Source organism: Otolemur garnettii, unplaced genomic scaffold (assembly GCF_000181295.1).
Source record: "Otolemur garnettii isolate 467f Iridium unplaced genomic scaffold, OtoGar3 scaffold00021, whole genome shotgun sequence".
NCBI lineage: Eukaryota > Metazoa > Chordata > Mammalia > Primates > Galagidae > Otolemur > Otolemur garnettii.
Window position 1 is genome coordinate 6,640,580 of NW_003852416.1, and position 25,547 is coordinate 6,666,126.

At 33.5% G+C, this 25,547-nt stretch overlaps 1 protein-coding gene across 1 annotated transcript in view; it reads right to left on the reverse strand.

The window, feature by feature from the left end:
• Window positions 1-25,547, reverse strand: part of ATRNL1 (attractin like 1) — a 701,118-nt gene that overhangs the window by 535,261 nt on the left and 140,310 nt on the right. Inside the window, exons 11-13 of the mRNA XM_003787143.1 lie at window positions 12,173-12,257; window positions 8,488-8,696; window positions 7,940-8,058 (exon numbers count right to left, since the gene is read on the reverse strand). Coding sequence (XP_003787191.1) covers window positions 7,940-8,058; window positions 8,488-8,696; window positions 12,173-12,257 — 413 coding nt within the window. The remainder of the gene's footprint in view (window positions 1-7,939; window positions 8,059-8,487; window positions 8,697-12,172; window positions 12,258-25,547) is intronic.

Consider the following 25,547-nt stretch of genomic DNA (forward strand, 5'->3'; position numbering starts at 1 on the left):
GGGTCCGGGCTGGGGATTCGAACCCGCCACCTTAGGTGTATGTGGCTGGTGCCTTAGCCGGTTGAGCTATAGGTACTGAGCCAATGATTTTAGTCTTAATAATACTATCATGGAAACCCTTGGGAATAATGTATAAATTATAAAAATTAAGGAGATATTTATCAAAATCCAATACAATCTTAAAAGATAAATTATTTTTACAATAACTCAAACTAACTTTATTTCCACTGACACTGAACCTGCAAAAGTTACATTTTTTTTCCAAATCTACTAAATAATGTAATCACATTTCAACTAATTCTGACATTGAAAGGTTAAAGGTAAAGAAAGAAAAAAAATTGAGCATATATGAATTTTGATGGTAATTCTTTAGTCATGACTGCGACTTGGTGGTGGTAGTTCATATACCCAGGTTCAGATAATTCACAATATTGTCAATACCTTTGGGAAAAATCTACCTCCTGAAAATCAGATACTAAAATTTTTGGCTCAATTCTTCCTATGTCTCTATTTTGTCAGAAAAAAAAAATACAAAGGACTTAATGTTATACCCTCAACCCCACTTCAATCTTTTTATTTTCTGTCTCCACGTATATTTGTCTCAGGCTTTCTAATGTAAAAGAGTTGATATTTACTTTCACTCAATAAGGCTAAAAGTTAAAATAAAGTTATAACTAATGCACATATAAAATTTGCTGAAGCAATTCACATCTTCTTGGATATGCTGAATATCAGCTACCAAATATTTGTTTATATACTACTATGCTTCCCTTATAAAATACATTGCAGTCAACTCCATTCCAAAGGTTTAATTTCTTTAGAGCAAATTACATTTACTATCAGGTAACAGATAAAAAGTATATAGATAAAATTTTCTCTTTATCCTTCCTTAAAAAAAAAAAAGAAAATCACAAAAGATAAATTTTTGTACATTCCAAATTACATTGTGACTCTTTTTTGACCCCCACATTTTCATTAGGAACACATAAACATTTTTATTGTTTTTTTCTGAATCATAGCATTTTGTTTTCACATAGCATATAAATCTTAGCATTGTTCTATATGATCATTAGAGTATAGTTCCAAACATTTACCAGCTCACTGAAAAATAAATTAACTTGAATTATCAGGTAACTAAAGTAACCTGTAAAAATGACAAGAGAATGGTTAACCATGTTGCAATAAGAGAAAGGAAAATAGTTTCGTCTTAGAATAACATCTTATCAACACGGGCAACTTCATGATAACTAACATCTTATCATCTTTACAACTGGTAAGTTTGTCATGGGCAACTTCATGAGCTTTGGCCAATCCCAGACTACTAACTGATCAGACTACATCCATATAAAACCCAACATCAAGCAGAACAAGAGTTAATTGAATACCAAGGAAATGCTTTGGCAGGTTTTCAAGCTAAGTCTACCAGTACTGAAATAGTGAAAAATGCACTTTCAATGAACTACACAGATTTATCCAAGTCAAATCACCTCTGATCACCTAATTAATAGGTTAGTTGCCCATATTTATGGTTGGTCTTTAGAATAACAATGGCAACATGATAATCCCTTCCAAATAACTCTACTGCTCTGCATTAGAATAATACAGTCATTTATTGATACTGAACAAGTACAATAGTTGAAATTATGTTTCAATCACACAAAGAACCAAGTTAATCAATGGTAAAAGAAAGTCAACTGTTAACTCTAAACATAATGGGCATTCTTGGCCTAATGAAAAATACACAGTATTAAACAATCTAAGAAGAGCAACCACTACTCTAGTGATCGTCACTAGAATATACCAAGAGGTAAATTTAAAATGAAAATCTGTAAGACTGATGCAGGTTATTTGACCTGTTAGAGCACTCAATATGCAAGGTCTAGCAAACATGGCTAAATAACAAAATAAGGTATCGATGCACATAGTTTAGACTAAAATCCCATAGATCTTCTATATCTATTAGCATTTTGTTTAGCTTAATCACCAGACATACTGATAAAACTATCTAATAGGCACATTACATAAAATTCTAAATCACAAGTGAGTACTATCTGCTCACTTACACAATCTCACACAAGACTATCCACGTTACTATCCACGTTATGAGAATCGCATAAACCCAGAAGTTGGAGGTTGCTGTGAGCTGTGATGCCACAGCACTCTAATAAGGGCAATAAAGTGAGACTCTGTCTCTTAAAAAAAAAAAAAAAACCCACCTAAATTTCTTTCTCCAACAGAAAGAGAATTTTGATAAGCTATAGCATGAACTGATAGTAGATATGTACTATCTCCATCAGATATACCTAGTCATCCATGTACAGGATACAGGTGGCTGTGTATATAATATGATACTTTCAAACATTTTTAGAAAACTAATATGAGGTTGGTTGTTTCCTTCTAATGTCACTAGATAAAGTGGTAAAAGAAATGATGAATTCAGGGATTGAAATCATCAGCTCAACCTCTGCACAAATGTCCTGAGGCATCTATATGTGCCAATAGCTGCAGACTGAGATCAAACACAGAATATGAACTGCCACTGGCTGAATAACACAAGTTGAACTCCCAGGCTCAAAAGATGTCTACTGTTAATTGAAGGTATGAATTAGGAAAGAATGGGATTCTGTAAGTTGAGACAAAGTTGTGTGGGAAGATCCTGTAAAGCTGTTGAAATTGAGCCCCTCAATTCTAATGAGTCTTTGCCAGTAGAAGAGGCTTCCCCATCCCAGTAGAAGTAGCCTTTATAGTCCCCAGGAGACATGTTCTACCTACTCCAATAGGTAGCACCCTCCTCACAACCAGTGTTATTAGCCTTTCTACCTCCATATGAGAAGATCAACTCTGTACTGCCTGAGGAAACTGTAATGGTCTCTTCTGAGGCACTCGTCATGCAGGACAATGATGGTTCTCCTTCAGACCCACGCTCTCCACCACTCTTTGCTTGTAGACATATAACTAGACCAAAGTCCCAGCATGCCTCTAAAAGTGAGGTACAAAGTATGACCCATGAAGAGATGCATCACACTCTAAAGGAACTACTTAAGTTTTTTAATGTAAACAGAGAAATCCAGGGAACATGTCTGGGAATGGATACTAAGTGAGAGGGATAAGCAAGGAACTTAAAGTTAAATCAGGCAAAACTTATTGATATGGGATTACTAAAAAGAAATTTTGCTTTTACTGTTATAGTTTGGGGAATTAGAAAGCACTCCAATAGCTTGGTTGGTTGGTTAAAATGTGGACCACAAAGATGGGCCACAATGAGTGAATTACAAAAGCTGGATCTGTCTTTATTTAATGTAAAAGAAGAGGTTTAAAGGCTTAGGAGATTGGAATGTTGGAGTGTATTTTTCCATTAAGACTACTCACCCTCACTAAGAGGATACAGAAGACATAACTTTCACCAACACCATGAGAAATAAATTTCGAAGGGGGAGTCCTGGCATCCTTGAAGAGTCCATCACTCTTCTCTGAAAGCCAGTGCCAGGCTTCCAGTGGGAAATGCAGCTATTGAGTTAGGACATATAAGTGCAGTGGTATAACAAGATCCCAGAGCAGCAGGAGAAAAGTAGCAGCACTCAACTACCAAAGGCGAGGTAGGCATGGTTATTGTGATGGAGAGCAAAGTTAAAGCAACAATCACAATAGTCTGACCTACTTAGACCTATGGCATTTACTAGTAGATCATCATGTTTCTAGAAATGAAATATACAGAAAGCATAATGATCTGTATGAGCCTAAAAGTTCTAGGTCACGTACAAAGAGTCTAACCTGAATCTTAAATACAGAGAGTAACATCTCCTTAATTAATTCCCAGAAATAAGCCAGTTTATAGACCCCAGAATCCTTAGAATGAAGAGAAATGTTGGATTACTATGAAGAAAGACCTCGGTAAATTGCCAGACATTTATTCTGTTCTTTCTTCCAACCTTTCCCAAAGAGATCTACAGCCTTTACCAGAGTAACTGTGCATTGGGGCAAAGGAAATAATGAGTACTAGACGTTGGCCCTAAACTGACACTAATTTCAGAAAACCCAAACCATCACTGTGGTCCACAGGTCAGAGGTTTATGGCAGTCAGGTGATGGATAGAGTTTTAGTTCAGGTTCATCTCACAATGGGTAAACTGGGTTCTGAACCTGTCCTGTGGTCATTCCCCTAGCTATAAAACACAAAATAGGAATATAGATATATTCAATATCTATATTCCCCTACATGGTTCCCTGACTTACGGAGTGAGGGCTATTAAGAAAGGGAAGGCCAAGTAGAAGCCACTAGAACTACTTCCAGCTAGGAAAATGGTAAACCAAAAGTAATACTATATTCCTAGTGGGAATGCAAAGATTAGTACCATAACCAAGGACCTGAAAGATGTAGAAGTGGTGATTCCCACCACATTCCCTTTCCATTTGTCTATTTATTCTGTGCAGAAGACAAATGAATCTTGGAGAGTGGCAATGAATTACACTAAGCTTAATCAGGTGACTCCAATAACAACCTCTATATCAGATATGATTTCATGGGGCAATTAACACATCCTTTATAACAGATAAGCAGCTATTGATCTGGTATATTTCATTCTTACTGAAATAGACACTTATTCTGGATACAGATTTGCCTTCCCTGCATGCAATATTTCTGTCGAAAATATCATCAGTGAACTTGCATTATCCACCACTGTGGTATTCAACACAGCATTGACTCTGATTAAGAAACTAACTTCAGACTCAGTAAAGTGCAATGAAGGACCCATGGTTACTGGTTTTTTCCTGGTTCCCAAAATCCTAAATAAGTTGTTTTGATAAAATAGTGGAATAATCTTTTGAAGATTCAGTTACAGTACCAGCTCTATGACAATACCTTGCAGGGGCTGGGTGAATATGTCCTGAATCAGCACTCAGTATAGAGTGTTCTTTCTCTCACAGCCAGCACTATAGGTCCAGGAATGAAGAGATGGGAATGGAGCTGACACCACTCACTGTTACCCCTAGTGACCCACTAGGAAAATTTTCCTTCCTGATTCTGTGACCATATTCTCTACTGGCCTAAAAGTTTTAGTTCTAGAGAGAGGAATGCTTTTAGCAGGAATCACAAGACTGATTCCATTCAACTGGCTGTTTAAATTGTCATCTGGCCACTTTGGTCTCCTTATGCCTCTAAATCAACAAGAAAAGAAAAAAGTTAATGTGTAGTTTGGTGACAATAACAGAGAAATTTAACTGCTACTCCACAAGAGAGGTAAGGAAGAGAATGTCTGGAATACAAGAGCTGTCTTAGAGCTCGTGGGAGTATCATCCTCTGTAATTAAGATCAATGGAAAACTACAACAACCCAATGCAGGCAGGACTACTAAGGTTCTAGATCCTTCCTTCCAGAAGGAAGATCTGAGTAATCCCACCAGATAAAGAACCAAAAGCAGCTACTGTGCTTGCTGAAGGTAAAGGGAATATAGAATGGTTAGAGTATGAAAGTAGTTATAAATACTAGCTACAACCAAAGGACCAGTTACAGAAAGAAGGACTGTAATTGTCAGGGATATTTCCTCTTCGTTTCCACATGAATACATTAGTGTGTGTGTGTGTGTGTGTGTGTGTGTGTGTGTTTATGTGTGTGTGTGAGAGAGAGAGAGGGAGAGTAAGAGAGAGAGAGGAGAAATAGTGCTTTCTTTCCTCTTATTCTCTCATCATGAAACATAAGAAGTACTGACTTTACATGAGGATTTAAGTATTGCTAATTTTGTATCATAGTATTTAAATTAGGAAATAGCAAGGAGAGGAGTAACATTACTCAAAGACTTTTACCTATTTTGGGGGGGGGCAAGGACTGGTTTATTTTCAGTTGTACAGAGGAAAGATGTATCAAGTAGAATTATCACATTGTTATCATCTTTACTTGTAGATTAAGTATGGTTTCTGGAGATACAAGTGCCAAGTGGACTGGGAGTGGATTTGTGAAAGTTAATTTTATGTAACAACTTTACTGGGACACGTACCCAGATATTTGATGAAGCCTTATTTCTGGGTGAATCTGTCACAGTATTTCAGTATGAAATTAGCATTTGAAATAGTAAACTGAGTAAAGCAGAATGCCTCCATTGTTCATGGGCATCACCCAATCCATTGAAGCCCTCAAAGAACAAAAAGTAGAGGAAGAAAGAATTTCCTCTCCCTGCTTGACTGCTTGAGCTGAGACATCTGTCTTTTCTTGACCTTGCACTTAGACCTACACCATCTGTGCTCTCCATTTTCAGACCCCATACTTACAGTAGAATTTACATCAACAGCTAGCTTTCCTACTGGGACTGCAGTTTGAAGATGGAGGCTCATGGGACTATTCAGTCTTCATAACAGATGAGCCAATTCCTTATAATAAATTAATTTATATAAGATGATATATTTGTGTGTGTGTGTATATATATATATGTACATACACATTTATATACACACATGAGCCTACTGGTTCTGTTTCTCTAAAGAACTCTAATACAAGTCCTCGATTCCCATGTATTATTTTGTTTAACTCACATTTGCACTAAATAATTCCCATTAAATGAATATTAATGTAACCTAAAAGTGTAATTTACATTTTCAAAGCATGGTCATGTTATATTAATGTTAAAAATCATAAAATTTAAGTATATCTCATTATTAAAGCAACTTATATCATTGAAAAGTATATACTAACAAAGTATGCATGAAAGAGTTCAGTCTGATTAGTTAACACTGCAAATTTGCCTCTATTTTACATTTTGAGTATTATTTTAGATTAGAATTTAAATTTAAATATTATTAATTACTAGAAAAAAATGTATATGATACAATCAAAATTCGAACTTAGTTTCAAATTCTCTCCTCTTTACATTTTACCTCTGGCTACTGTCTTATAAAACTTTTATTAATTAATAAAATTTCATAAGAAAAAATAATGTAAATTATATTTAAAAATCTATATGCACATTTAGTTTTAATTAAGCTATAATCCCATAAGAAAATGTTTAATGCTACTAAATACTATTTTTTAAATTTTCCTTTCAATTTGTTGACATCTAAAAAATATGGGATGTCTTGATGCCACTCACTTAAAATTTTGATGCTCCTAGTTCACTTTAATCTACCATAAATATCAATTTTATAATTTTTCTTCATCTAAAGTAGAATGCCAGGCGGCACCCGGGGCTCAAAGGAGTAGGGCACCGGCCCCATATACCAGAGGTGGCAGGTTCAAACCCAGCCCCGGCCAAAAAAACATAAAAAGCTGCAAATAAATAAATAAATAAATAAAGTAGAATGTCAGTGCTATTGACATTTTGAACCAAAATATTATTGGTTGTGGGAAGACTGTTCCATGCATTGTAGACAGTTTAGCAGTGTCCTTGCCTCTACTTACTAGATGCGAGCAGCAGCCCCACAGTTGTGACCAAAAAAAAATATCTCCATACATTGCGAAATGTCCCCTGTGGAACAAAACTGTCTCCAGTTTACAATTACTAATCTAAAGATGATTAAAAGGGAAACTACCACTATCTTCAGGTTAAACTTACATACAAAGTACATAAATAAACACTAGATCACACCATTAATGTGGGTCTGACTGGAGTGCAGTGAAAATTATTTTAATACCTATGTTGCTACCAGCACAGGATATAATGTGTATAGTTACAGTCTTTTTTAAAAAATCAGTTTCAAACAAGAAACATTTTCCCAATCTCATTCATGAAAAGATTTAAAAGTTACTAGATTCAAAATGGAATATAAACTAACAAATTTGAGCAAAAACTATAGTCTGACTTTTAAATTTACCAAGAAGTAAATGATTCCCTACATATCTTCTACATGTCTTAATGTATAAAGTAATTTTTCATATACTGCTGTTAAACGGCAAGCTAATGATTACAAAGCAGCCATGCTAACTACGTCACTATTAACCCATAAATACTAACCATACTGCAGTTACTATTTGCCGAAATGCATTTCTTGTCATCACACCATTGGCACCCATTTGTATTGGCAGTACAGCTGGCACAGTCTGCGTATCTGTAACATCTGTCATCAGAAGTGGCTATGATGCAAATGGGACATAGAATATATCAGGATGAAAAAAAAGGTTACATTTCTTTGTTTATAAAAACAAAGCACTTTTATAAATATCTATTTATTTAAGAAACACTACAAAACTTTTGTAACCCAACAAAAATGACTTTCTGAACAAATTCTTCAAAATGAAGTCAATTTGAAGCTTAATTGTGTTTACAGGCTTTTAGATGCCTTTTACCACTCTGTCTTAATTATTCGACTCACAAAGATCCTACAGCCATTTTAAATTTACACACTTTAAAAAGGGAAAGGAATGATGCTTACTTTGCTGAGAAAAATGTATTACTATACTTCCAAAAGAAAACCTTACAGAATTAATCCCTTATCACTCTATTTTATATTTCGATTTCTGTAATAGAGAAATTTTGCCACCAGAAAGAGGAAAGAAACTTACCTATTTTAGGAGGGCACTTTGCTCTAAGAATATTATTAGTATTTCCTGATTCCCAAGATTCACAGTGATTTTTATTCCAAACACATTTTATCCCGGGGCCAGCATTTTTACAAAGTTCTTCATCTCTGAAAGCCTTGCAATTTGGAGGCTTGTATACAAGTATATCACTAAGGAGAACACTAGAAAATCCCCCAAATATATACATGGACCTATGGAAAACAAACAAGAACCTTAAATTGAAAGTTTCAGTGTAATGATTTAATTTTTAAAATGTAGATTTAAATATATATTTATATTATTTTTAAATGTGGGTCAGCACTGTTCTTTAAAATCATATTTCTTTTCTTAGAGTTTCCTAGTTCTCTTTATAGAGATTGTTCATGCCCTTTGTTAGGTAAACTCCCAAATATTTCATCTTCTTTGGCACTACTATGAATGGAATAGAGTCCTTGATCGTTCTTTCAACTTGACTATTGTTGGTATATATATAGACTACAGATTTATGAATGTTGATTTTGTAACCTGAGATGCTGCTGTATTCCTTGATGACTTCTAAGAGTTTTGTAGTAGAATCCCTGGTCATAGCTGAAGATGCTAACAAATGGAAAAACATTCCATGTTCATGGCTGGGAAGAATCAACATTGTTAAAATGTCCATACTACCCAAAGCAATATACAATTTTAAATGTAATCCCTATTAAAGCTCCACTATCATACTTTAAAGATCTTGAAAAAATAATACTTCATTTTATATGAAATCAGAAAAAACCTCAAATAGCCAAGACATTACTCGGAAATAAAAACAAAGCAGGAGGAATTACGCTACTGGACCTCAGATTATACTATAAATCAATAATGATCCAAATAGCATGGTACTGGCACAAAACAGAGAGGTAGATGTATGGGACAGGATAGAGAGCCAACAGATGGACCCAGCTACTTACCATTATCTGATCTTTGACAAGCCAATTAAAAACATTGAGTGGGGGAAAGATTCCCTATTTAACAAATGGTGCTGGGTGAACTGGCTGGCGACCTGTAGAAGACTGAAACTGGACCAACACCTCTCACCATTAACTAAGATAGACTCTCACTGGATTAAAGATTTAAACTTAAGACATGAAACTATAAAAATACTAGAAGAAAGTGCAGGGAAAACTCTTGAAGAAATCAGCCTGGGCGAATATTTTATAAGGACACCCCCCGGCCGCCGCCCCAGCATTTGAAGCAACACCAACAATACACTACTGGGACCTGATCAAACTAAAAATCTTCTGCACAGCAAAGAACACAATTAAGTAAAGCAAGCAGACAGCCCTCAGAATGGGAGAAGATATTTGCAGGTTATGTCTCTGACAAAAGTTTAATAATTAGAATCCACAGAGAACTCAAACGTATAGCAAGAAAAGAACAAGTGATCCCATCTCAGGGTGGGCAAAGGACTTGAAGAGAAACTTCTCTGAAGAAGACAGGTGCACAGTCCACAGACACATGAAAAAACGCTCATCATCCTTAATCATCAGAGAAATGCAAATCAAAAGTACTTTGAGATATCATCTAACCCCAGTAAGATTAGCCCACATCACAAAATCCCAAAACCAGAAATGTGGAGAAAAGGGAACACTCCTACACTGCTGGTGGGAATGCAAACTAATATTCCTATTGGAAAGATGTTTGGAGATCACTTAGTGATCTAAAAATAGACCTGCCAGTCGATCCTACAATTCCTTTACTAGGTATATATCCAGAAGACCAAAAATCACATTATAACAAAGATATATGTACCAGAATGTTTATTGCAGCCCAATTCATAATTGCTAAGTCATGGAAGAAGCCCAAGTGTCCAATAACCCATGACTGGATCAATAAATTATGGTATATGTACACCATGGAATATTATGCAGCCTTATAGAAAGATGGAGACTTTACCTCTTACATATTTACATGGATGGAGCTGGAACATATTCTTAGCAAAGTATCTCAAGAATAGAAGAAAAAGTATCCAATGTACTCAGTCTTACTATGAAACAAATTTATAGCTTTATGAAAGCTATAATCCAGTTATAGCCCAGAAAGGAGAGGGAGGGGTGGGGAGGGGGGAGAATTGATGGAGGGAGAGTAATTGGTGGGACCACACCTACAGTGCATCATACAAAGGTACATGTGAAATCTACTAGGTATAGAATATAAATTTCTGAACACAATAACTAAGAAAATGCCATGAAGGCTATGTTAACCAGTTTGATAAAAACATTTCAAGTTGTATATGAAACAAACACACTGTACCCCACGATTGCATTAATGTACATAGCTATGATTTAATTTTAAAAAGATAATAAATAAATAACAATAAAATCATATTTCTAACATATAATGCAATGTAAAAACATCAAATGAATTCTTATAAGATTTCTTGGCAATTTTACAGATAAAATGTGAAATATTCTTTAACTTTTAATTGTATTAAGAAAACATATCTTCAAAATATCTACCTTATTGCTAATGTAAGAAAGAAAAAGTTACAAGGATTACATACAACATTCCTTTGACTAGGAAAATACTGTTTTAATAAGAAAAGAAACAAATTTTTAGGAAATAGATAATAGCTACAAATTGATAATAAAATCTTTAGAATTATTATCTAGAATCATAATTTTTGTATATAGACATGGAATTTAGAAATTAGACATAGAGTTCTTATAGTATTTTACTTTTTCAAAAGAAGAAGACCCAAAGTAAAATAATCAAAAATATTTTCAAAATTTCAATTTGGAAAGAGACACCTAGAAAATACTAAATTAACACTAACCAGTGCCAAAGAAGTTTGAGACAACTTCAAAACAGTATAATTTTTATTCCTAGAAATATTATTAATATAATATTATTATTTTATTATAAAAGCTCATAAAAAGCCTCAAGAATGTCTTGTATCATTTAAATAAGTAAAATGAAAATCAACCAAATGGAGAAGATTCATTGACATTGAATTTAATATTATATTTTGACAGCCAATTGGTATCAGTTACACAGTTTCATTATGATTATGTCACTTTGTGATAACAGCGGGGAATTTTTACATAATTAGAATAAGGTAGTAAAAGATCATTCTGAATTGCAAATTTTCACCTAATGAATGAGCAGCATATTGTTTACTGTCATTTGCATCCAAATTACCAAATTTTTGCTACAAAAACATAAAAATTATATTAAGGAGGAAGGTAACTTAAAGTTCAAGTCCAATTTTCCAATGGATATAAGAATATTAAAGTCCAGAGAGATTAAGAGACTTATCGAAAATCATACATATATTTTGTTACAGAACCAAAATGAGAATCTTAATTCTTCTCACTTTCCTTATTCTCCTTGATAGAAATATTAAACCAGCCAATCATTTCAACTTGATCTTTTTAAAAGAAAAGTTTTTCCTTATCTGAATTCTGGAAAGGGAAAGAAGGTAGGATGACATAAAAGGGTATCTGTAGTTTTATCTCAGCACATTTTCCCTGACTACACCCTACCTCTTAAATACATTAAACAAAAAGGAATGAGGAAAATGACTAACAAACCAAAGTATATTCCATGGTATAGCAGAGATATATAAAGTCCATGCCATTATGTACTAATGATCACTTTCAAAGAGAATACCAGAATAAGCAGATTATAATTGGAAATGTACTTCTTTTACCCATTAATGACTACTGCAGAGTGTCCAAATCTGTTGACATCTCTGTGAAGATTTGGTTTTGGTAATATTTTCCATTCATCACAAGCTAGAAACAAGAAAACAGAAAAACAATAAATGAAATGCATATAAAAGAATAAACTAAGACAAACACTGTAAATAATAATTGGTCAAATTAAAGTTATAATATTTAAAATAAGGAAGAAAAAGGGGTGGCGCCTGTGGCTCAAAGGAGTAGGGCACCGGCCCTATATACCAGAGGTGGCAGGTTCAAACCCAGTCCCGGCCAAAAACTACAAAAAGCAAATAACAATAATAAGGAAGAAAAGAATGCCTTTCATTAATTTCCAAAACTCGTAATTTAGTTTCATTATTCAACTAGCATTATTCTTTAAATAAAAATAACTCTTGCTTATAATGTTCACAAATAATTTTAAGTGTATGAGAATGATATTGGTGTACTTTATATTGGAATTATTTATATAATTTCAACAACATATCTTTTCACTAAATACACCAAGATTCAGATAGAAAAACTGTATTTCAACATAGGACATACCTACTAAAATGTTAAATACTACATCAAATATTACAGCATGCATACAAAAGTCTAATAAATGGTACATAGTGTATTTGCTGAAAGAATATTGAAAAATAGAATCATCAGAATAAAACATTTAAATGGCATTAATGATTTGATATTTCAAAAGAAAATCTTTTTGTCTGTAGAGAGGAATGATTTCAATTGCAAAACCTAGATAAAAAAGTAATAACATAATCTGTGACTACATAAAAACTATGGAAAGGAAAATGGTTAAGAAAATGTATTTCATTTCAATATAACCTCAAAGTTGACATATATACTAACATAGACTTTGAGACATCAAATAATTCAACATTCAGTGAGTAGGGACCCTCACAGGACTGTGTTTTAGATTTCATCTTCATAGACATGTCGTATCTCAAAACAAGCCTTGTTATTTAATAGAAGTTCATGAGTATAACAAGATTTTTAAAAACAAAGTAATTCTTTTAGGTAGTATAGAAGCTTTTATGGAACAATAAAATAAATTTTATTGTAAAAGTTAAAACTTTAACAAATTACTTGTATTCCTGTTTAAGTAATCATGTTTATAACACTGACAATAAGATAAATTTGGTTTTAATTCAATATTCTTAGTAGGAAAGATAAAAGGAATTATAAAATCTGAAATGATAGTTTAAAAAGTGAAGCTCAAAGACTAACAACAATAAAATACATCTTGGCTTATATTTCCCAAAGTATATGGAACATAAATCCCTCCCCCAAAAGGGTATTTCTTAATAAGGATGACCTCTCCCTTTAGTTCACAAAGTATACTTGTCTTTCAAAAACTCTTAAAAAAGAGAGAATACAATGGTACAGAAACCCAATTTAACTTTATTTAACCCAATGTTTTACCAATGTTTTGCCCATAGAAGCACTTTTCTCTTATTTTTTATTAACACCCCGAGTCAGTGCTGTGAAGATCACATTTTAGGAAGTTCTATTTCAGAGGCCTATTCATGCAGATTAACAGGCTCCCAATTTTACATGTTAGAGTTCATTTAATAAATATGTATTACATGTGGGTAGTACTATAAAACTTCCAAAGTGCTTGGGGCTATATAACTTCAAATGGTCTTTATAAGAGCCTAGTGAAGTTCAATGAGAAAGTATCACTCTATGTTAGAAGTCAAGAGTAAGACTTACAGGAAGTTAAGCAACTGTGCCAGATCCATTTTATTACCTTTATTTTTCTATAATTTAATATTATACATTTTTTATATTATAAAAGTATAGTAGTAGGATTATGAAAGATTATTCCTACTTAGAGAGAAGAGGAGAGGTAACCTGTAAAGAGCATAGGCTTTGAAAAAAAGAGATGGACATTTTAGAGTTACCTAATGAGTTAAGGTAGATAGAAATGTCAATCATTCCACCCAATCCCAAGGCACATACTACCCAACACACACACATGGCCACTCATTAATAAACTGTGCATTGATTCTATTACTTCAACAATACAATTACAGAAAATCAAATACATAAGGAAATTAAACAGAATAGAGAGTTAGGACTTCCAAAAACTAATACCCAAAGAGGAAGAATCTTCCACATCACTTGGGACCTCTGGAGTCTAGAAAAGATAGTGATCTAATAACCTGAGTCTTTCTATGGCTAACAGATAAATGAACCAGCATCCAAAACAAACTAGCCACAAAGAGGGAAGAAAGGCACATTTTCAAGATGAGAACTACAAAAAATACTCAGGAAAAAAACATAAAAAATACTCAGGTAAGTCAAGAAAAGGAGCTGAGAAAATAAAAACAAGCATATACTAAAAAGTAAGCTTTTTGAAGATTTCTTCTAATTCTCTAAACCAATCTATTTTCAAAGAAACATGAAATTGTTTTTCAGCACATGGAATGGTCTAAAGGATGGCATTAGAAATGCATATGGACTGTTAGCAGATTTGTCAAATCAAATATTTTACCATTCTTCCTACTGTTTTTTAAAGAAAGAAAACTTTACAGATATGATTGAAATTCCTTGAGTACTCCCCTTCCCAATCCAAGTGTCTTTATTTCTTCCTTCTTTAGAAGCAACCACTGTCTCATGTTTGCCCTTGAATGTTTCTTTGCTTATGATGGTTTTTTATATAAGCTGTAAAACTTTACACTATTTTAAACGGTATCATACTATATGGATCCTTCTGCAACCTGCTTATTTTGTTCAACCCAGTTTTTTGTTCATTTTTGGTTGTGGTGGTGTTTTGTTTTGTTTTTTACCATCCCAACCATTTTTAAGTGACATTAAATACATTCACATATTGGTGCAACCATCACTATCATCCAGCTCCAGAACTACCTGCATCTTGACCATTAAACAATAACTTTCCATTCTGTTCTTCACCAACCCTAGTAAGAATCACTCTACCTTCTACCTTATAAATGTGACTACTCTAAATACCTCATATAAATGGAATCATACAGTATATGATTATTTCCCTTGTTATAATTCAAAGTTCACAAGATTTATTCATGCTATCTAATGTGTCATAATGTCCTTCCTTTTATGGTCAAATAATTTCACTGTGTGTGTACCAATTTTGTTTAAATATTCATCTGTTGATAGACATGTGGCTTCCTACTAACTTTTGTCCATTTTGAATAATGCTTCTATGAATGAGGGTACACAAATATTTGCTCTTGTCTCTGCCTTCAGTTCATTTGGGTATATATACAAAAATGATATTGTTGAATCACATTATAATTCTATGTTAAATTTTGGAGGAACTACCATACTGCTTCAACACTGTACATTGCTACCAACAATACACAAGGCTCCGCCGATTTCTCCACATCCTTGACAATACTTGCTATTTTTTGTTTTTTGACAATAGCCATCATAATGGGTGAGAAGTATTTTCTTATCGTGGTTTTCATTTACATGTTCCTAATGATTAGTTGTGTTGAGCATGTTTTCATGTGCTTATTGAACATTTGTATATCTTATTTGAAGAAATGCCAATTCAACAACTCATTTAAATGCATAGCTATATATGATACTATGTGTTAATTTTAACCATGATAGAGCATTCTATTTTATAACTATACCGAATGCTGATCCATTAAACTGTAGCAGAAACATTCTACCAGCAGCAGAGATGTAGTGCCTGCCAACCCAGGCTTCTGCAAATGACAACATCCTGAATGTTCCAGAGCATGGAGCCAGGTCTGCTCAGAACCCAGCCATCGAGCATAACCTTAGCCTCACTCACACCAGGCTGGGATGAAAATAGATGCTCCACTGTGTTGAGCCTTGTGACTCTGACTGAACACACCTCCTCCCCAACAAGGAAACTGAACAGAGGCAGAGCCTCAGACACCACAGGGAAGACTTGGGAAGCCTGGGGTGACTACCTAGATGTAGAGGGAAAACCACAACTGACCAGCAGGACCAGCCTGCCAACATGAAACCTGAGCTGCTGAAAAAGCCCTCCCTATGCAATTGGGCATCAGCAGTCCTCATGCTGGTGGCACATCGCCACATATGGGCAAGTCTGACACCAAAATCCCCACTGAAAGTGCGAAGCTCTCACTTAACCATTATAGCTCCAGGGCACCTGCAAGACCTGCAGTTGCATATCAGAGGCTCCAGAGTTGTACATGGACCCAAGACTCCAATACTAAGTCCCCACAACTATCACTAGGCCAGCAGAACCTTCCTGAGGTCCAACATTCCACTTAAGAACCTCAGGCATGAGAAGCCACCACTCCTTGATTTGGTTTGAGAGAGTCCCCAGTAAAGAAGAATAGGTGCCCTGTATTCCTATTTACCCAAAACTGAAAGAAGGGGAGCCAGATTAGAAGAAACCAGCAAAGGGATCCTGCCAACATGGGAAAACAAAACTATTGAGACCCCTGGTGAACACAATGTAGCTATGGTAATGGATTTCACCCAATAACAGATATGGAATTCAGAATATGGACAACAAATAAGATCATTGGAATTGACGATAAAAACCAACAAAAAGAAGCTGAGAGGAAAAATGAAAATAATGGAAAATTAAAGAGTTAAACAACATGAAGAAAAATACAATAGAACTTAAAGAAATGGTAAAGTCATTCTGGGAATTTCAAACTGCAGTTGAAAGTTTAACCACAAGCTAAACCAAGGAGAAGAAAGAATCTCAGAGCTTGAGGACAATGCCCTCAAGATAACTCAGTCATCCTTAGAGGTTCTGAAGAACATAAAACAGTCTAAGTAATCAGTATGTGAATTGAATAACATTTGAATTATAGGATCCCTGAGGGTGAAGAAGAAAGAGCTAAAAGCATGGAAAACCTAATTAAGAAAATCATTGAGGAAAACTTCCCAGATATCACCAGAAATTCAGATATACAGATACAAGATCAAAAGCCAGGAAATTCATAGCAAATAGATCATCACTAAGACACATAGCAATCAACCTGGCCAAAGTCAAAATGAAGGTGAAAATGCTGCAAGCAGAATGACAAAATCATCAAATAACCTACACAGGAAACCCATCAGGCTTCTGCAGACTTCTCAGCAGAAACCTTAAGGCTCGGAAGGGTTGTGGCCCCATCTTCAATTTACTTAAACTGAACAACTTCCAGCCTAGAATTCTATATCCTACAAAATTAAGTTTTGTAATAGACAGAGAAGTTAAGTCCCTTCCAGGCCAGCAGTCACGGTAGGAATTTGCCATGACCAGACCTGCTCTGCATGAAATTCTCAAAACAGCATTATAAGCAAATGAGTACAACAGATACCTACCAGTGTAAACTCACCTTTTTAAAAAAAAAATCTTAGAACACACAACTCCTATAAAACCATCTAACAAGAGGCAAGACAAAGTAATAAAGGGCTACAAAACAGGATGAACATATCCACACTATTCATCACTGTGAGTGGAGTGACTGTTCTTCTTAAAAGAATATAAATGTCTTAACACAATAACTAAGAAAATGCCGTGAAGGCTATGTTAACCAGTTTGATGAAAACATTTCAAATTGTATATAAAACCAGCACATTGTACCCCATGATTGCATTAATGTACACAGCTATGATTTAATTAAAAAAAAAGAAAAAGAAAGAAAGACAGACAGACAGACGCTGGCTAAATCAATGAAAAAGCACATTCCACTGATCTGCTGTTTCTAGGAAACATCCAAATCACAAAGAAATACAATACTCAATGTGAAAGGATAGAAAAAAATATCCCATGCAAATGGAAATCAAAGGAGAGGTATAGCCATTCTCATATCAGATAAAATTGACTTTAAGCCAAAAATGGTAAATAAAGACAAAGAGGGTCATGATGTAATGATAAAGGGAGCTAACCAACAAAAAGACATAATATCCTAAACAGACATGTGTTGAACACAGAAGATCCCCGATACATAAAGCAATTCTTACTAGAGCTAAGCAAAAGAATAAATAGTGCCATCATAATTGCCAGGGACCACAACACCTCACTGTCAAAACTTGATAAATCACAAATGCATAAAATAAAAAAATACTAGACTCAAAAAAACTCTACCTCAAATGGACCTAACAGACAATTACAGAACAATCTTTACCAGAACTACTAAATACACATTCTTCTCAGTAGCATGTGGGACATTTTCCAAGACTGATCATAATTTAGACCACACAATAGGTCTCAACAAATGTTGAAAAACTGACATCATACCATATACAGCAGAATAAAACTAGAAATTGGCATGAGAAAAACTCTCAAATATACACAAATCATAGAAACTAAGCAACAACTGATGAATAATTATTGGGTCAAGAATAAAATTAAGATGAAAAATCAGTACATTCCTTAAGTTAATGACAAAGGGGACACAAGCTATCAAAATCTTTGGAACATAGCTGAAGTATTCCTTAGAGGAAAATTCAAAGCCATAAATGCTTACATCAAAAATACAAAAAGATCACAAATTAACAACTTAAAATCACACCTCAAGGAACTACAAGAAGAACAAACTAAATCCAGAATTAGCAGAAGAAAAGGAATAATGAAAGTCACAGCAAATCTAAATGAATTGGTGAACAAAAAAACTACACAAAGGATTAACAAAAAAAAAAAAAAGTTGGATCTTAGAAAAGATAAACAAAATTGACAAAACTCTTACAAGATTAACCAAGAACAAAAGGGAAAAGACTCACATAAGGTTAATGAGAAATGGAAAGGGGGCATTAAAACTGATACTACAGAAATACAAAACATTATGAATACTTATAAATCTCTACACACATAAATTAGAATACATAGTAGAAATAAACAAGTTCTGGGAAAAATATAACCTCTCAAGATTCAACCAGGAAGAAATAAAACTCATGAACAAACCAATAATAGTGAGATCAAATCAGTAATAAAAACCTCCCCAAAAATATAAGCCCTGGACTACATGGATTCATAGCCAAATTCTATCAGACCTATAAAAAACATCTGGTACCCATAATACAGAAATTATTCTTTAATCTTGAGAAGAAGGGAATCCCTCCTGACTCATTCTAAAAAGCCAGTATTGCCTTGACAACAAAGCCAGGAAGGGACATAACACCAACAACCAAAAAATAAAATTACACAGCAATATCCCTTACTAATGTAGATGCAAAAATCTTCAGTAAACTAGCAAACTGAACTTGATAGCACATGAATAAAATAATCCATCAGGACAAAGTGGGCTTCATTCCAGGGATGTAAAGATTCTTCAACGTACATAAATCAATAAATGTGATTCACCACATAAACAAAGGCAAAATTAAGGACTGCACAATCATCTCAATAAATGCAGAAAAAAGCACTTGACAAAATACTGGATCATTTTATGGTAAAAACTCTTCACAAACGAAAGCCTAGATAGGACATATCTCAAAATAATAAATGCAATAGACAACAAACCCATAGCCACCATCATACTGAATAGGAAAAAGCTGAAAGCATTCTCCCTAAGAACCGAAACAAAACAAGGACGCCCACTGTCACTGTCTATACTCAACAGAGTGCTGGAAGTACATCCAACGCAGTATTTATTAAAAGCCCCAAAACAATAGATGCTGGTGTGTATGCAGACAGAAAGGAACACTTATACATTGTTGATGGGACTGAAAGTTAGTACAACCTCTATGGAAAACACTATAGAGATCCCTAAAAGAACTAAAAGCAGACCAGCCATTCGATCCAGCAATCCCACTAATGGTTATTCACTCAGAGGAAAACAAGTCATTTTATCAAAAAGACACTTGCACTTGAATGTTTATTGTAGCACAATTCACAATCGCAAAGATGTGAAATCAACCATGCTCATCAAAATTCATAATGAATTAATACCATTATGATAATCTGGATGGAACTGGAAACCATTCTCCTAAGTGAAATATCTCAAGAATGGGAAAAAAAAAAAAAAACACTTTATGTACTCAGTATTAACTTGGAGCTAATCAGTGAGTACACACATGCACAGAGGGAAGTAAAACCCAGTGAAAAGCAGCTGAGGGTAGAGGGGAGGGTACTATAAACACTATTTAGGTCATGGACACAACTATAGCCAGGACTCAAGCATTACAAAAATGATAAATGTAAACTAAAACATTTGTATCCCTTTAATATTTTAAAATAAATAAATAAAAATGATCAATACTAAATTAATATAATTTGTTTATATACAGTCTATTCTCATTTTTACATGATAAAGTCTTTTATATTATTAATCTTTCTGACTGCAATTTATATTTCTTCCCAAGGAAAAAATATATTTCTGGAGCACTTAGGTCATTATCACTTCATAAATAGTTCAAGGCTACACAAATTAGAGCAAATTCCACAGTTACTGACATCATAAAAATTGCAGAAATTCCATCCCAAACTACCAGAGAAGCCACACAGGAATAAACAAAGAGTAAAATACACTCTCTAGAATACATATTTTTTTTAAACCCTATGCTACTAAGTACTAAATATTAATTTAAAAACCATACATTCAATACACATAAGATCAAAAAATTAGAGTTACTATTCCTTCAAACCAAATTTTCCATCAAAAAATTCTACGCCATAGAACTATGTACCCAGGAGGGCCACATAACTACACTATAAACTCAAGTGAAATTCAGAGACTGATTTATTTCATCAGTTATATAGAAAATGATGCAAGTAAAAAATGCACATTTATTAGTTTTTTTATAAATACTTGTGTTTTTCCATAAAAATATGTATCTGTAGTACTTAAAAATCACTTTTAAAATCTTTTAATAATCCACTTAAAATTCCACTTCATAAATCAGTCTTAATTGCATAGTTGAAATATGACAGCAGAACACACAGGTTGTATACAGATATAGAAGGCTGAAAAGAAGACAGATGAAAAAAAAAAAACTTCTGTTAACTATTTCAATACTTCTGTAATAGAACACTAAATTTGGTAATATGGAGCATGTTACCAAAAATCTTTATCCACCTTCCCTTATATGAAAGGGTTTTATTTCCCCCCAGTAGCTCAAAATTTCTTTTAATATTCTAAAATGTGCACAACTTCCTCTAGGTTATCCATTCATAGGAAGGATTTTGTCAACTGGCATTCATTCAATAAATATTTAATTTGCTATTGTCTGCTAAGAAAAGTAGACATCACTACTTGGTACCCAATCTTAACTGAAATTAAATTTCCTATTGGCCTTTGTAAATAGTATGTAACAAGTTATATTTATAGATTCCCTGATAATGAATCATAGCTGAATGCCTAAATAAGTACTACTTAGTCATGGCTTATTAAACTTTCAAAATATTACTGAATGTTATTTGCTAATATTTTATTTAAAACTTTGGATTCTATATTCATGACTCTTTCATAGTCTATATTCATGACATCCTTCCCACAGGGATTTTGTTAAGACCTTTTATAAACTTTTTTCTCATATCATATCTACTTTGAAGAATAATTTTTGTATTCAAAACAATCTCTCAAAATACTTGTAGACCTGTTAAGAAAGAGAGAGATTCATTTCCCATTACTCTTTTCTTTCTCCTTGATTTCCTATTTAGAGATCACTGTTTTCTGATCAATTCATAGGAGGGGGAAAGGCGCAATAAAGTGCAAACACACCTTAACAATCAGATGAAATCTACTGGCAAAACTATTTCTGGAATGTCTTATTCCACAAATGTTATATGCCTTCTTTTCAATTACATGATCATTCAAATTTTTTCCTGTTACATCAGGAAAAATCAATATCATAGTGTAGTGGTAGAATCAAAGGAACTTTGATCCTAAAATTAACTTTAAATTCTGAATACACTGCCTTACAGCCTATTTGACAATGGGTTTAATCATGGTAAATCACAGTGACACCTCTATAGATTTAATATTAATATGTATATTAACTAATACACACTATACAGAAGCAAAAAGAATTATAATTTGTAAAGTGACAAACACTGTTAGAAAGTAGACAAATATTTGTTTTCCCTTTGCTCACATTTTATTTTACTTAGTGTATGCATTTTCTTTTTCTTTCTTTTTTTTTTAATGAGATGGAGTCTCACTACTTTGCTCTCTGTAGAGTTCTATGGCACCATAGCTCACAGCAACCTCCAACTCTGGAGCTCCAGCAATTCTCTTGCTTCAGCCTCCCGAGTAGCTGGGACTAAAGGCGCCCACCATGACAGACGCCCACCACAACACCTGCCATTTTTTGTTTTACCAGGCCCATGCAGGGTTCAAACCCACCGGCCCAGGTACACATGGCCAGCGCCCTAATGACTGAGCTATAGGTGCCCAGCCTGTATTCATATTCTAAAAGAAGAAACTATTTTTTCTATAATCCCAGAGAAAGAAAAATAACACCTTCAATGAGGACATAATAACGTTGAAATAGTAAACAGTTGGCTAAACTCGAAGAAAAAAAAAAACATGTGAGTTATGTTGAGGGTTTTCCTGACCTACAAAGAAACCAATTGGTTCTTTCAGGTGGCCGGCCAAGTGTGGCTACTAGCATCAATGAAGAGCCCTAGGAATTTAACAAACAACATAAAGAAATACTGATTAACAGAGAAATGAATTAATAAAATAGCCTGCAGAAAATGAAAATAATTATAAACATGAAGAGCAAGCAAGTTGGAATTTTCAACATTATTCTAGAGTAATTAGATGTTTTAATTTGAATATAATTTTGATCTGAAACACACGTACAAACATATATGTATATATATACATGTTCTATATATATATATACACATACACACACACACACATATATATATATCTCACTACACAGGGTTGTAAAAAACCATATATGTTATAATTTGTATGATTCATAAATCAGGTGATTTTTTAAATGTTATTACTCAACAAATATAAAATTACTTTTCAGTTTTCATTGATTTGGTTTTTAAATAATCACACACAAAAAATTAATCTCATAAGTAAAACCACCATGTTCAGGGAACTTATTTTTAAAACCCTATTATAAGTTTAATCTGATCTAAAGTTCATGCTAGTTTGCTTTCTTTAAGACATACAAATTCTACTCTCTTCATAATTCCTAAATAACTAACTCAATAAATTAAATTCTAATGTTTCTATTATCTTCTGTTATTTTTCTAATGAAAAAAAAACATGATGAATAATTTGTCTTTCATCTTGCTTTAGAATTCTATCTGAATTCTGAATAGCAGGCTATCTTTAGCACAAAGATTTTTTTAATATTCAATAAGGTGTCATGGCAACTTTCTGAAAGCAATAATAATACCACTAGCCATAACAAAAAAAAAATCAACAAATTTTTCAAACTCTAAATCTTACTTTAAACTAAATTTATAAATTAGAACTTCAGAAATGTTTCATGCTATATATTAGTAGTAGATCCAGTCTTTTTCACCAGCGCTGGCTTTATTACCAGTTGCACTTCACTTTTTGAACATATAGATGCCTAGTGCCTCATCTCAAATAATCTGATTTTATAGGTCTAATTTTTTTCTCCCAACAACCTTCAAAGGGGATACGGAAGTACAGCCATGTTTAAAGATCACTAGCATATGCCTTCTATAGCTATCATGCCAAACAGAATAAGAACTGTGAAGGAAAGGTTATATTCTTAAGGATTAACATATTCATTATATGAAATTTACTATAGCCATGAGATCAAAAAAGTAAATTTTACAACAACAAAAAATTAGAATGGCACAAATATTCCTATTCGTTTAAGCATGGCATAACACAAAGCAATCATCAAAGTCCTCAGGTACACTACAGTTAATTATGTCAAAATAAAGTCCTCCCATAGGGAAGAGATAAGTTAGCAGCATGACATTTTCTTCAAAAAAACCCCTACATTCTAGTTGGTTCACTATATAATGTTTATGTTTATTTTCACAAAAATATACTTCATAAGAAAATAATTATTTTGAAGGACATTTCCTGAAGCGTGAAACACTTTACCCCAGGAAAACAGTCCAACGGTTGATGCTCCAAATCCAAGTGGACAAATACAGACTAGGGGGAACTTTATTAAGAAATATCTATAAATAACCAAATGAGGTAAAACAAAACACTTTTAATATATGTTGAGTTGTAGAATTTTACCTTTAGGTTTTGTTGTCATTATTAGTACAGACAAAAGCAATCCTATGTTAAAATATAAAACTGTTTAATATTTTATTCTTCCTCTAGTCTGAACAGTTTGAAAAAAAATGAAACTGATTTTGCTTTTATGTTTACACATAAAATAAAAAGAAAAAATTACTAAATATAAGTAAATATAAATTACTAAATATCTGATCATTTGTTGTCAAAATGAAGAACATACATTGAACCAAACCAACCAGCATGACATAATCTTGTAGAAAAACTACCATAATTTTAGGAGTTAGAAAAGCTAGATCTATCACTTATTCCCTGCCTGACTTCGGACAAATTCCTATTATTCTTTATCTTCTGAAAATATAGTAACATTGTTACAAGGTTATTATAGAGGTTACAGATTTTGTATATGAATACACAGTACCTAGCATAGTACCTAGCACTTAAGAGAAAATTAGTAAGAGGTAGTAATTAGAATTATGATAGTCTGATCTCTTTCTCTCCTTCTTGGACCCTTATTCCCTCTTTCTCTCACTGAAACAAAGATTTCTAATGGCTTTTTTTTTTTGCAGTTTTTGGCTGGGGCCAGGTTTGAACCCACCACCTCCGTATATGGGGCTGGCGCCCTACTCCTTTGAGCCAAAGGCGCCACCCAGAATTTCTAATGGTTTTTCACCTCAGTAAACATTTTGATATTTAAAACTTGAAACATTATAAACTTTGACAATATGAAAGAAATAAAAATAAATTCCCAATATGTCAGCTACAAAATAGTTCAATCTTTAATTCTTCAAAGTACAGGCATTGTGTGGAAGCTCCTTGAAGCATCTTTTGCAAAAGTGCAAAATCCCACTTCATGGATTTTTAATATGAACAAAAAAATTCTACACTTTTCCTACAATTTTTCCCCAAAATAGAAACAAACAAACAAAACTTTCATCGACTTTGAGAAAAATAAACTCACTGTCTCAGCACCATAGCCAAAATAGTATATTGATGAGCCTGGACTGAATAAGGTCTCTGCCAGTCTAGATTCAGTACTGAAACTCAAACCATTTTTCTGATCTCAGACAATGATTTATGAGCCTTCTATAAACTGAGAAAATCCCAGGTTCATTATGAGTTATAACTTTAAATTATTTTCTCAAAAAGATAAAGATTAAATTATTGAGTATCTAACAATTAATCACAGAGTGACACACAGATCAGTGTTTAAAAGCATGCTTAACTTTATTACTAG